General features: G+C 34.9%; 2 protein-coding genes across 6 annotated transcripts; one reads left to right on the plus strand and one right to left on the minus strand.

Annotated features, from left to right (window-relative positions):
- Window positions 1–5,191: 5,191 nt before the first annotated feature.
- Window positions 5,192–7,324, plus strand: LOC142556521 (uncharacterized). Of its 3 annotated transcripts, none has more exons than XM_075667979.1 (2): window positions 5,192–5,360; window positions 6,662–7,324. In XM_075667979.1, exon 2 carries the CDS (start codon window positions 6,668–6,670, stop codon window positions 7,124–7,126), a length of 459 nt encoding a protein of 152 aa, XP_075524094.1. In that variant the 5' UTR covers window positions 5,192–5,360; window positions 6,662–6,667; the 3' UTR covers window positions 7,127–7,324. The 3 variants fall into 3 exon arrangements, with proteins under 3 accessions (XP_075524094.1, XP_075524093.1, XP_075524095.1); XM_075667978.1 differs by having other exon boundaries at window positions 5,305–5,429; XM_075667980.1 differs by lacking the exon at window positions 5,192–5,360 and adding an exon at window positions 5,450–5,474.
- A 660-nt stretch (window positions 7,325–7,984) lies between these two features.
- Window positions 7,985–13,121, minus strand: LOC142555160 (double-stranded RNA-binding protein 1-like). Of its 3 annotated transcripts, XM_075665873.1 has the most exons (5): window positions 13,008–13,121; window positions 12,064–12,290; window positions 10,923–11,185; window positions 8,709–9,108; window positions 7,985–8,609 (listed from the first exon to the last, which is right to left on the minus strand). In XM_075665873.1, exons 2-5 carry the CDS (start codon window positions 12,263–12,265, stop codon window positions 8,251–8,253), a joined length of 1,224 nt encoding a protein of 407 aa, XP_075521988.1. In that variant the 5' UTR covers window positions 12,266–12,290; window positions 13,008–13,121; the 3' UTR covers window positions 7,985–8,250. The 3 variants fall into 3 exon arrangements, with proteins under 3 accessions (XP_075521988.1, XP_075521986.1, XP_075521987.1); XM_075665871.1 differs by having other exon boundaries at window positions 7,985–9,108; XM_075665872.1 differs by having other exon boundaries at window positions 7,985–9,108; window positions 12,975–13,115.
- Between the last annotated feature and the right edge of the window lie 1,585 nt (window positions 13,122–14,706).

The following is a 14,706-nucleotide window of genomic DNA, read 5'->3' on the forward strand; positions in this document are numbered from 1 at the left end:
ATGTTGAGCGCAACAAATTCGAGTTTTGTCAAATTTGACATGGTGGTACTATAAAAATAACAATGTATTTTATTAGTTAAGTTTTAAATCTATTAATATGACAATAAAAAACAGATAAATTATAAGTACAAGCATTCTTAAAAATAAAAATAAAAACGCGAGGCATATATTATCCGATAAAGACAAGACTAGTGAGTATAATAATCAAAATAATTATACAAAATAGCCTTGAAAGAACCATCTTCTTCTTCTTCGAAAATTTTGATGAAGAAATTTTTTTAGGGAGGAAGAGTAAGTTTGGAGTGATTGAATGTGTGTGTAAAATCATATTTATAGGGTAAAAACTAGCCGTTTATGACCATTTTTGATAGTTACGAAATCTTAAAAAAATAAATGTATGTATATGTAAATTTTATGGTAATAATGTCCCCGATAAACAACTAATGTTAGAATTATGGTATTAAACAATTAAAAAACAACAAGAATAAACATAAATTATACATAAACATATATAAAATAAATTATGCAATGCATGAAATTGAGCTCAATAATGACGGATATCAGGAGCTAGTAAACGATACGATAACAACAGGAGTACTGCTCGCGCTAAAACATACATGGGAGATACATTGTCATGCAACTAAACTGCTATGTCACGTATGTCGTGATGCTAACACTAACACCCACAATAATAGATTACACGTTGTGATGCTAATACAAACACCAACGACTTGGTCTCCGCACATTTTTCACGGTATAACATAATGGCACAACTTAATAGAACTAGATGGCACAATCCCAGCGCTCACCCCGAATGGCTGCACTAATAGGCGGGATTGCTCAATCGAATATACAGTCTCATGTGTTTCAATATAGGTCTATCAGCCATATCATGATCCCGATATATAAAACTAGTGCCTTGAACAAATATAACGATTAACAAGAACGATTAGACTCGAATATATGTCTTAATATCATGTCCTAACCTAAATTTCACAAAATATGTCACATAAATGATTATATAAATCAACGAGACATTTAAGAATTCTCATAATCCACAAAAACACATAAACAACCATAAACAACACATAAGCATGTTTAAAACGTAATTTATGTGTTATCGTCGTATGTTATAAAACCGAATTGTAACATACCCAGACCCAAGTCAACTGTCCAATGATCAATTTGAACTTCTAAGATTTCGGACTAATCCATTTGAATAACCATAAAGCTGATTAAATTCATAAATCGTCAATAACAACTCAAAGCATTCATCTAAGTTTCCAAATATTCAAAGTTGGATTATTTAGCTCAACATTCAATTCGACTCTTATTCATGAACAAGTTTACCATTTTTCAGCTCGTACCTAGACTCGGTTTTAAAGTTATAACTCATCTCATACTTATGTAAAATCTACATATCATAAATGAATGAATTTCTAACTCAATTTTTTTACATTTCATCTGGAGACATCGAAATGAGATTCAATCATTTAGTTAGGCCAATACTGACTACAACAAAAACCATGAGTTACAGTAGGATTTGATACAGATTTTGGGTTCGACACTTAATAATATAAAATTAATATCTCACTTATTTCTTACTCAAATCGAGTTTCGTCAATTGGAAATGAAAGATAACTTGATTATATAAGTCTTTTTTGAGTTGAAACCAAATTCAAAATCTCCGTTTCTTTACTCCTGGAATTTAATTGAATACAATGGATTCATTTAGTTTGCGAAAAAATTCCAGCCGTTGAACAGCTTCAGAAAAATAAACATAACTCTCTCAATTTTTATTAATAGATTTAAAAAAAAAAAATTGGTGCTATTTCGAAGATAAAACATAGCTATACAACTTTAATTGAAACACCAACTCGTGATTCCAAATCTGTGGGGACCCGGACGCTAATTTATTCCTTAATCGTCTTTAGGAATAATTCAAACAATTATAATAAACAGGGTCTAAATTTATTTTTTAAAATACACAGCGGAAACGTAATGTAACTCAATTCAAATTACATATTAAACATAAACATATAAATCTTGTATTATCTACAAGAATTCAACTAGGTTCAACTATATATCAGTGTTGAATCCTAAGTTTCTTCGAAGCCCGGATCTCCACGCTATCTAGTCCAGCCTCGTTCTCTTCTTGACCCTGATCCTATCCCACCTGTTGCCATGCACACATACAAACAAGACAACAGTCGGATAACTCCGGTGAGAATTACATTCTCAGTATAAATCATGTATACATGCAATCATAAAAACAATATAAAAGCATATAACAGATATGTCTAACATGTATTCAAATCAGAATATAAATCCATATCAAGAATAAATCCTATTCTAAACATGTACCATCATCATGAACATAACTCATCATGTGCCATATTCAGGAACATAATCAACATAACTCAATATACACTATCAATTAGACTCATGACGTCATATTTAAGACTAGACTCAATCCTAGTCTAGGGATCCCGGTTCCAGAAGTTAGCATTCCCATATCGACCAACAGTAATAGAAAAGACTTCAGTTCTATCCACGTCGATAGGGTATCGATCACCAGTAATAGAAGAAGCTCTGATTCTATCCACATCGATATAGTATCGATCACCAGTAATAGAAGAAACTCCAATTCTATCCACATCGATATAATATCGATCATCAGTAACAGAAGAGTTACATTCTATCCACATCGATACAGTACCGATCACCAGTAATAGAAGAAGCCACATTTCTATCCACATCGATAGCCAATCATCCGGTGACAGACTTTGGCACTATCGCCAATACACTATCTTGTGACATCGTGCAATGTGCCCGTGGCGATCCCACCACTATCAGGCACTTCTGTCCCAAGATACTCGTCTAATACCTGCTATATATCAATCAAGAGAACAAGTATATCAATCAAATCAATACAATAAGGTAAAGTATGTGATTTAGGGAAACTCGAGTCAAACCTCACTCGAGTTGTGCAATCCCAATTCAACATTAATTTATACATTTATCTTCTCGGTCCGACGAAGACGAAGTATCGAAGTCAACTCTGTCCATACCCAATCTGATAATGACAATCGAATAGATACAATATCAGTACATGACTCAGTTCAAAACCTGTTCTGATTAATACTCAAATCAAAACATAATCTGATCAATGTCAATCGACATATGATATCACAATACAATCTCAACCAATACCAAATCTGATCAATATCAATTTACGGATGTTTCGACGGCATAACAATACAATCTCGATAACCCCGTCAATTTCAACACAACAGATATAATACCAGAACTCATAATCAATATCGGTGCAATTCATAATTTCAATAACAACACCAATCTGATATCGAATCTCAGTTAATCAATTCCAAAAATCATAACAATTACATAATCAGTCTGTTTCTTAATCTGACTTCGATTCTATGATGTCTAACATGTCAAGAACATCATATATGAATCTCATTCAATTCTGACAACATCATAATTTCAAAACATATCAAAACGTAGTAAAACTTACGTCCAGTTGTAGCTGTCGTCGCTAGGAACACGGTACTGTCCTCGGATTAGAAATCTAACGGACGGATTTCGCAAAATCGTGATTAAAATGCCACGGAGAATTTTTTTATTGATTCCTTCGATTTCCTCTTTCTCTCTTCTGAAGAAATATGCATGTTTATATATATATATATATATGCCACGCATGCAGCAAGGCAAGTGGCCTGCTCCCTCGAGTAACACGTCTCGCGCATATGCGCGACATCTTTCGGCGCATATGCGCGAGACACAATTTCTCAGCGCGTGTCTCGGCATCTCTCGCGCATATGCGCGCCTTCCGTTGCGCATGTGCGCCGAACTCACTGCCCTGCTCGCTCATATGCGCCCGTTCACGTCGCGCATATGCGCCGAGCATTTCCTTGGCTACTGGACACCTCGCGCATATGCGCGCCCACACGCCGCGCATATGCGCGGGGTCTTCTGTCCACTCCGCGCAAGACTCGCGCATCACGTCACGCATGTGCGCGAGCACACCTCCTTGCACATACATTTTGCGTCTTTTCTTACCTTTCCCGGTCCACTCTGTTCCGTCTATAATTACCTTGATTAATCAATAAATCATTCCAGAATAATCTCAGATTACGGTAAATATACCCCAAATCATTTCTGATTACGGTAATCAAATTCTCGGACCTTACAAAATCAAAATCTTTTTAGAATTTAATCAAATATATGACTAAAATTCGAAAATAATCTTTACTTTCTTAATATACCTCCGATTTGCAAAATTCTTTAAACCTACCACCACCAACACAACAAATCATATCAAATATTAGACCAATAATAGAATTCCATGTATAAATTTGAAACTCTAGGCTTTGGGGATACCTTCAATTGAGCTCCTAGCTAGGTACCACAATAGAGCTAGAATCGAGCTGCTCTACAAGCTTGGAGGAAGAAGAAAATGACTAGAAGGAAGTTGAAGTATAAGGTGTGTAATGTGTGTGCGTGTTTATATTAAAATATATATATATATATATATATATATATATAACAAATTCAATATTATTCTAAAAATAACAAAATTATCGGATAATTAATTACAAGACTTTACAACATCTTCGTTAAAATTACTATGATTTATGTGTGTGTATATATAGAAAATATTATGATTTATATAAAATATAATATCATAAAATTATTTACAAAAAATAATAAATGACAAATGAATAAGAAACAACATAGTTATTTAATGCATAGACAACTAGGTATATATATATATATATATATATATATATAATGGGCTAATATTATAAAGTGAGAAAAAATGGTGTTAATTGGTATTGGAATTGGTCGAGAAGGTAGATAATTAAAATAGAAATAAAAATGGGTTAATATTATCGAAATTTTAATATAAAAAATAATTTTAATATATTACATTGGTAAAATGTCAATTTTACTCTTATATATATATATATATATATATATTTACAATTACTTTGTCATATATACATGCATACCTCGAAATCTTTTTTAACTAATTATTTAGTAACAAATAAATTGATTTTACATGTTGACACACGTCTTCCATGCATATACCAAACCATGCAGACGTAGGCGTAGGCCCTCTAAATTTAAAAACCATGGAGCAAGCGAAATCCAGGGGCGTCCGCAGGTTTTGTTTGGCAGTGTTGGGTATCTTTCTCTTTTATCATTTACTCTCATTATCAAATTATTCCTACGGAACTCAATATAATATATACATATATATATATATATATATATATATATATATATATCAGCAGTCATTTGCGAGAATCGGGCCCTTTCTCTTCCTACAAATTCAGGTACTCTGTAAAATTTGTTTTCTTGTTTAATCCCGACACCAGCAGATCAAGATTGGATCTTCAAGTTCTGTAAGGATTCAATCCTAGATCATTTCTAAAAAGAGAAGAGTCGAGGTGTTATTTTTTTTGTTTATTTGATAGTGTGTGATTTACTTATTTGTTTTCCTTTGTTCTTTGTGGGATTCCTTTCATTGTAAGCTTAATGGCAGAAACACTATCATAATGATGATGTGACTGTTTGTTTGATGCGTATTTACAAACTTTAGTGTTCGGTATTCATTTCTTGAAAGATTTTGGTGAGTAGGTACTTGGGGTCCACATCACTTCTTGTGGTGTTTCTTGTTTGAAAGGTGTGATCTTGCACGACCAAGTTTCATTCGCGACCCATGTGAAAGATAACAGACCGTGAAATCCGTGATGTAAATCAGTAACATTTTAAAAGAATAACTTCTTTTGGATCCTCTATGCCTGTGATTTAAAACTATTTGTGTTTCAAACGAAAGTTAAGTTTACATAGCTTTTTGGGATTTTCTCAGGGAGATCCCGGGCAGCGATCTTGCATCTACGAAGTCATGTTGCCCCCTTGGTTGTGACTTCAAATGCTTGTGTCAACAATAATTTGCCTCACTCATGCAAACATCTTTGTCTGATGTTTACTTTGAGTTTCGCATAAACTTTGCTTTTAATTTGGGCTTAAAGATCTTGGTCATTTCTTATTTGGTCGTTTTCCCTGACCATGGTTTGTGTAAAATTAGATGAGCAACGCTTAATCATAACAACTTCAAGTTTTCAAAGTTGATGTTATTGTTCAGATTTTTCCGATACTCTTCGCAGCAAGTTTTGGGTATTAATGCTGCATTTTACCAGATTTTGGTGCTCAAAGTAGAAACTTGTGTTTTGCACCCAAATACAGTAATACACTAATGGAACTCTCTTCGAAATGTAGAGTACTAAGAGTCTTGAATTCCACATTGATCAACTTTATCTTTGTCAAAAAGCTGAATTTTACAAGGGGCACTGATGATTTATGTGAAGTGTTCGGAGATTTCTTTCGTTGGAGCTGAATTCACTCCTACCTGCTCTTCCGTCTTGTAAAAATGACTAGATTTTTTTGTTCTTTTATTGTGATTGTTGTTCATCGTTTTGTCTTTGTCCATTTTCTGAGCATATCTTAGCAACTGGAATCAAGAAACTCGATTAAACAAATTTTTTTGCTGTCTTTCGACCTTCATTTTTTATTATATTGTTTTTACACGTCACTACGTGTACAATCTTAAACTGAGACATCTTTTTTTTTTCAGGAGAACATGGCTACTGCCAAGGTTCAGATCAGCTGCATGATCAGAGGCTCTCCTCCAACCAAAAACATGAGAAGTTCATTCGTGAAGATCACATCCTCTTTAGGGTCCGTTAAATCAATCAGCAAAACCTTCTGCCTGAAATCCCAGTCTGGTTATAGAGCAACTGCCATGGCCATTTACAAGATAAAATTCATCGGCCCAGATGGCACGGAAACTGAGTTTGAGGCCCCTGATGATGCCTACCTCCTTGACTCGGCCGAAAGTGCAGGACTCGAACTTCCATATTCCTGTAGATCTGGTGCATGCTCCACATGTGCGGGGAAAATGGTGTCGGGTCGTGTTGACCAATCTGATGGCTCATTTCTTGATGATGATCAGATTGAGGCAGGATACTTGCTGGCCTGTGTTTCTTACCCGACTTCCGATTGCGTTATTCACACTCACAGGGAGAGTGATTTGTATTGATAGTGTCAAGCATGTCGGTGAATTTGCTTGTTTCTTGTCAAGTTCAGTTGCAAAAACAGTATCGTTAGCGTCAGAGGAGGCAGCATTGGCTCCATGAATGTCGGATGTTTTTCATATGATTTTTGCTATCTAGCCGTTTAAGCATCTGCATGTTCTTTTCTTTGATTCGACTCTAGCATGGCAAACATTATGATAAAATGTTGATGCTTTCTGTTTGGGTCAAAAATTGAAGTATTGCCCACACTTTGGCAACCGATTTTAACCAATTAAACCAGACACTAAGCCATGTTCTTCAACAGTGGGGTAGTGTCTTAACCCACATATTTTAACACTAAACCCCTACATAATATTGAATCTGGACCCTTCGACTACCATGTGGATATTACACATCGAACTACTCAAATAGTGGAGAGTTGTGAAAAGGAGCAAATTACAAGGACTATTTAATCAAAAAATTCATCCGACACTTTTCACATCCTTTACTAATTTCCTTAGTTTAATCATTGCAACAAGTCAATTCTTAAATTCTTGCTTGTTGCATTCTTTTATTTAGCAAATCCTTTTATGTTTTACTTGTGTCATATTAAGATATTAGTGCTCCCAAATCGTTTTCATTTCTTGAATGATTCAAGTATGGTAGAAATTCCCATAATTTGATTTTAAATTTTTTTTCTGTTATTACAACATCAAATTGATGATTCAAGAACTAAAGTGACCAAACAGACAAGAAGTGGACTATCATAGTTAAATATCATGGCTTCGGGAGTGATTTGAGGTTTTAACTCCCATCATAACCTAATACAAGACAAGTATAAGAATATAGTGAGGTATGCATTTAAGATAGATTTATGATTACTATTGAAGCAGAAACAATCTGAAATTTAAATTATGTGGCATCACATAACATTACAATGTGTCATTTCCAGTAGCATCGCCTGTATCCAATAAACAGTCCAATATTAGATGAATCAAATACCCGCCCTGAATCGATCCACAAATCCTCAAAATATCCTTTTGATCACCGAATTTCTTGGAAACAATGTGCAGAGAAACAAAAGCAATAAATTTAGATGATTAATTAATCATACACAAGAGGAGTGTATGATCCTTAACAGATTCCCATGTCAGGGTTCCACATACGTGGCGGCTGATCCTCCGTCTTTTCGAAGTCCTTCATCAGATGAAACCACAGGCTTTTCCAGATTCTGGTTGCATGTCTCTGGACGAGTAAAACTAGACATAGTTTCCACGAGTGCAAGTCTGGAGTCTTGTTCTTGGAAGCTATCAGCATTGGCTACACATGATCCAACTGGGGTTTCAATATGGGAAACAGCAGGAGTCTCTATCTCGGAAACAGGCATTCCTATATGGGTAACAGGGGTCTCAATTTGGGAATCGACAGGTGTCTCAACAATGGAGCTAACAGCATCAGCAACACTCACTTGCAGTACTTCCTGTCTGTCCATGTTGACTTCCAAGTTATCTGTAACCACAATAGGTTGGGAATTAACAGCACCAGTTACAGCAGATTCAACCCTGGTTTGACAATTCAAATTCGCCTCCAATCCAATGGGCATCTTACCTTTAATAAAGTTACACTTCTCGATAGCACGTTTCTTCTTCCACTGCTTCTTGAAACGCCCTTTCTTTGGTTTGAGCGCTGCAGCAGTTTCCTGAGTACTGATTCCAAGATCAGTCACTTTCTTTTTATGTGGAAGAACTGTGTGGTACCCAACCTCATCTTCAAAGGCAGAAGTTGTAGACTTGATGGCTAACAAGGCAGTCCTCGCAACTTTAATCTCAGCTTCCTTTTTTGTGCTTGCAGAAGCCCCGATGTACTTGATACCCCCAATGTCAAGAACACAAGAATACATGGGCTTTTTGCCCGATTGGTTATCCAGATGGCACTCGTACAGCGGGATTGCATAGTTCATCTTTTGGGCGTATTCTTGCAACAAGTTTTTACACAAGCCTGTGTCATGCTGAAATATACAACCAAATATCAAGGTCACACTCCTTGCGACTAGCAATCAAGAGAATCAAAATGGAATGAGCATCAGAGTTAAGGTATAAAGTGATCTTTTGTTGATCAATTTTATCTTTTTCAGAAATTTAATCGTTTATGAATTATGATATCTATGTGCCAAGGGATTACCTTATGGAATGCATAAACCAAAATTTCAGATATAAAATGCACTACTTAAATAGACAAGAAACACGGGTCCAAGTTTTTAGGTTCCAAGTGAAACGATGCTTTGAGCTAAGGAAACTGCCAGAAGAAAACTTTTAATTACCACAGGGGAGAATAAAAATACTTAAGGACTATCGATTATGAAGAGAAAAATAATTCCATTTTTATTCATTATAGCTGTAACAGCTATAATTGTAAAAGATCCAAATTTTTTTAGGAAACAATATTATATTAAATAATTAAAAGCTTTTAATTATAAGGAGTGGACAAGTGATCCGCACAGGAAAAAAGAAAAATATAAGCCCTGATTATATTAAGAACATATGTATCTCCAATATCTTAATAAATTTGAGATCGAAAAATTCTTAAACTCTATATGCTTCCCAATACAACTAGATGCTCGAGTCTTAATTTTGTCCCAACATTCATCAACTGACTCTTCTAGATTGTAAAAAATCCTTCTATTCCGCTCCAACCAAACAGAACTGCAAATACAATAAACTACCACTGTCCAAAAAATTCTACCCCTCCCGCTAACTTCACGTCCAAGATCTACAGCAAATAGCTCGTGCGAAGATCTTGGAACTACCCATACCAAACCCATCTTTTCCAATGCTCTGAACCAAAGACAGCTCGCGAAAGGACAATGAATAAAGCATGTGGTTCTGAGTCTCCACTTCTTCCCAACATAGCACACACCAATTCGGACAAAGAGCAAAAGTAAGCCACCTCTTTTGCATCATCTCACAAGTTGAATGATCCGATTTTCATTATAAACATCACAAGTTTCTTGCAAAAACAAAACATTCATATGCACGAAGTAACGTATAACCTACAATACATATATTAAGGTATATAATTGTTGGTTCATAACTCAAAAAGCTATGTCCATTCGTCCAACTCTGTAGTACCTACAGAAATCCCCGATCTTTTTTTCTGCACAAGATCCAACCTATATGACAGTATCACGAAATAGTAGCTTGGAGTCGCTACACTCCACTATATGCAGAAAGTAATGCAAAGGAAAAGTAGTAGTTCTGAATTAAACAAAGTGGCAATATTCAAGTGGATATATCCACATGGTCACCTTCATGTAAGATTTTTTTTGAACAAATTATGCAGCCAACGTGTTTCTAGAAGGAGAGGGTGAAGCAAGGGCCAAGGAGCACGACATAATATAATTTCGACAATCTTGCTTTTCTGAAATATGTCAATAATAATAACAAAATACGTGAGTTGACTAAAGACATCCTACCAGAATGAAGCTTGATCTTCAAACAGTGCTTTCTTGTACGATCTCTAGTAATCTTATCACTCAATAACATCACAGGGGATAAAAAATAACTAAAGAGCTCCCAACATCTTACACACTGATTTTTCACTTCCAAGCTATCCAATCAACCTACCTTTTATTTTAAACTAATTCCAACAGGTATGAACGAGATGAAACAAGAACATAAACCCAAAAAAATCAATGTGGGAACGGCTGAAGCTGTGTCTAGCCATAACAGCGTTAATTAAAGAAATAAGCAAATGGACATATTAGCCCCGCAATATCTACTAGCAGAAACTGATAAATATAGCAAATTAATTGAAGATGATTACCACTGGTTGAGAGATGCCAAATTTCATATCGACTAAGTTGGCAAGTTCCATGAGCGCAACTTCGGCAGCTGATTGTTCTGCTGCTTTGCGGTTGGAAAAACCAGGTAGAGAATCATATCTAACATCGTTCACAATCACAGTTGACCTAAAGGAAGGCTCGTGAGAAGGACCTTCCTTGATAGTTTCATAAACTGGTGTTCGAATACCTGCTTTCTGAGCATACTCTTGCAAGCGACTCTTGAAGAAATAACAGTTTGAGACACCTGAAATGCATTGATAAGTATTAAAATCTAATAATAAAGTATATATGTACATTCAACATAAGGATCGGTAAGATCATTAAGGACAAATTCCTAAGGATGTTTTCTTCAAGAAAACCAACATGAATAATCTTGCATCGGAAGAATATCCTGTTGATTTCAAGAAATTCACTCAGGTATGCACGATATCATTTTTAGAAGATTTCCAAATTAGTTAAACGAAAATAACAATCAAAATATTACTACAATAAAAGGCCAACAAAAAGTGTGCACTCATTTACATTGTATTTGAAAATATAATAATGACATTTTAACAGTTTGTTCAGTTGCAACATTAAAAGATACCACTCTACACATAAGAAACCATTCGCATACAAAGTCAGATATTCAGCCTGCTTCCTCACATGCTAGAAAAAATTACAAGGCAAAATAGGGAATATATCAAAATCTGTAGCCCTCTTAATCAATCAGAAGTCATCAATGACACAACCACAATGATGTTACAACCACAGTCAACGGAAGTGCATGAAGTCATTATTTTAAGTTATTCTCATGCTGATTTTTTAGAATTCAAAATGGCAGATAAAGTTGCATAGTTGATCCTTATTTCCAAGATTCCAAGAAGCATATTACACCACACCTGCGCCCAAATTAATACACCCCAAAGAAAAAGAAGCACTCTATATGAAATTGGATCGACTATATTTAAATTTTAAGCATATTCCATCATACACCTTCCTTTTATATTTGCTGCTCTAAAGACAGAAATCTATAAAACAAGAAAGGTAAAGTTAATAACAGATATAATATATGTCTGTAATTACATTATTAAAAATAAAGAATAGACTAATAGTGGAAACAGAAGAGCAATGAGCTATTACTTGGATGTGTATTTTTCTCAATTGGAAAATGACCGTCAACTGTGCTCGTCCTCTTCTTTGCAGGTGATGCCAGTTGAGGGGCAACCTTTGGACTCCCATAATGTTCTTCCTGGGCAACTGGGATGGAAGGGTTGGCAACCGCAGGATATGCTCCCATTAAATTCTTGGCAGTACCACCAATTTCAATCTGGCCAGATTCCATTTATACTATCAACAGCTTCTCCAACCTATGTTATTCTTGACTCGATTAATTTGGGCAAAAGTCAATGAACCACATATACCATTATCGAAACTTGCAAGGAAAAAGAAACAGACTAGGCAAACAAAAGTAAAATCTCTTCTACATCCAATTCAAGAGAAATAACATGAATTCATATTTCCATTGAATGCATAAACATCATTCTTGACCATCTAAATCTTACTTCAAGCCCAAACAAAATTCTAATTGTTTACATCGTTTCATTTGAACCGAAACAAAAATTCACAACAGTCAGCATATCTTGAGCTCAAGAGCAAGTGACCCAGCAACCTTCCCCCGCTCGCACCTTTTATCTCTCACAAGGTGAAGCGATCATTTTGGCTGCTTTTTCACACGCATTGACATAGAAAACCAAAATACTTTTGGGGTCCTATCCGACATTCCACTTTCCATTGTTTGGTATCAAAATAAATCTACTTCATTTTAAACACGGACTTTCAGCTATTATCCTCTTTCTTAAAGAAAAAGGACTAAAACCAGGATTTTCCTGCTGTATCAACAACTAACAGGAACCCAATTCCAGAATCATCTTCAGTTGTTGCTAAATTACTAAGAACTATATTTAACAGCAGGAAAAACGATAAAAAGGAAAAAAAATTAGCCATTCATATACATACAAAATTCTAACAGCAAGCTCAAAGAAAATGATTACCGAAAATTAAATCAATACAAGGCCGAAACCGACCCGTAGCTTCGATATGGTAAAAGGGCGTGCCCTACTTTTTCGAAATGGAAATTGAACAGAATTTCGAAGTGTAAATGGCATAAAGAGAGGAAAGTATGTGTATCCATATATATATATGTATATATACACGTGTGTATATGTCGGAAATGGTGGAGTGGATTCTGGAGGATGAATAACTATTGGGCCTGAGTTCAACTGAAGTTGGGCCTGAGTTCGTTCACTTGTGGACACATAACATAGTGGTACTGCCTAAACAATTTGAGGAGCGGATTAATCTTGAACCGGTCCGTTTAATTTGGTTTAATTTGGAACTGATCTAATTGAACTAAATTCGACATCAATATTAAATCGGATTCGGTTGCATGAAAATAAATCTCGAACCATTTTAATCTGGTTCTATTCCGATCCAATAATATATTAATTTTTTTTAATTATTTTGTTTCATAATAACTCCTCGTACATATACAGTGGTTGTAAGATATTAATTCCAATCTCGAATAAACATGATAAATAAATATGCAGAAGAAAATTGAGCATTACCTCACACCAGTGAATGATTTGTAAGTGACATGATTTTTTCTTGATGTGAAGCTTTCTAAGCACTCCAAACCTCCGCAGATGGTGTGATGTTGTTCTTAAGGTGTGTGTGTTTAGGAACCTCAAATTATGGTATTTATAAGCCCTCTCATACCATCATTGAGTAAATGACGGAGCCTGATTGTCAAAAAATAGACGAGCACGCATGTCTCAAAAGTTTAAAGTTGAGACAACACATGCATCTTTCGTCTAGAATTCAGAATGCGGTCACTCGATTATGCGTTCTTTTTGTCTCGATTTGGGCCACAACATTATTTGTCAAAATACAAATTTTTATTACATTCATCATTCACAACAAGAGAAAACAAAATGCATGAATCGTGACGATAAGTCATCTAAAAATGAGTATTATATTTCATGTATCACAAATATATTATGTTTCTCAAGCATGTATAACCTAATGAATAAACCTTATGTTTATTCGGGCTCCAAATTTATTGATATTTCTCAAATCGATGAAAGTTCACAAATTAAATATGAGAAATATCACATCATAGTTTCATTATCGTTCTTACAACAAAACTACATAAAAGAACTAAGTCTCATTCTTTTTGTATGATCCTTAAATTTCGATAATGGCATGTCTTTAGTCAAATGATCGACAATTATCAATTCAGTGTTAATGTGTCCGATAACCATTGTCTTATATTTAACATGTTTTCTTATGGGTATGACTAAATACTTAATGTCGATGTGCTTGCTTCGAATTACATTTTTATTATTTTTAGTTATAAAAACATATATTGAATTGTCATAATATTTTCTTAATGGCCTAGATATAAAATCTACAATTCTAAGTCTCGAAATGAAACTCGTCTACCATACACCATGTGAGATTGCCTCAAAACAAGATACGAACTCAACTCCATAGTGGAAGTAATATTCAATATCTGCTTTTCATTTCTCCAAGATACAACTCCATCGGCTAGCATGAAAATATATCATGAAGTGGATTTTTGTGAATCAATGCAATCAACGTAGTCCGAATAAGAGTAGTCAATTACTTCCAAGTTCTTAACTCGTATGAACATAAGTATATAGTTTTTGGTGCCTTGAAGGTACCTCGTTACTTTCTTTGCAAATTTCTAAGTGGTCTAAACTT

Source organism: Primulina tabacum, chromosome 9 (assembly GCF_025594145.1).
Source record: "Primulina tabacum isolate GXHZ01 chromosome 9, ASM2559414v2, whole genome shotgun sequence".
NCBI classification, from domain to species: Eukaryota; Viridiplantae; Streptophyta; class Magnoliopsida; order Lamiales; family Gesneriaceae; genus Primulina; species Primulina tabacum.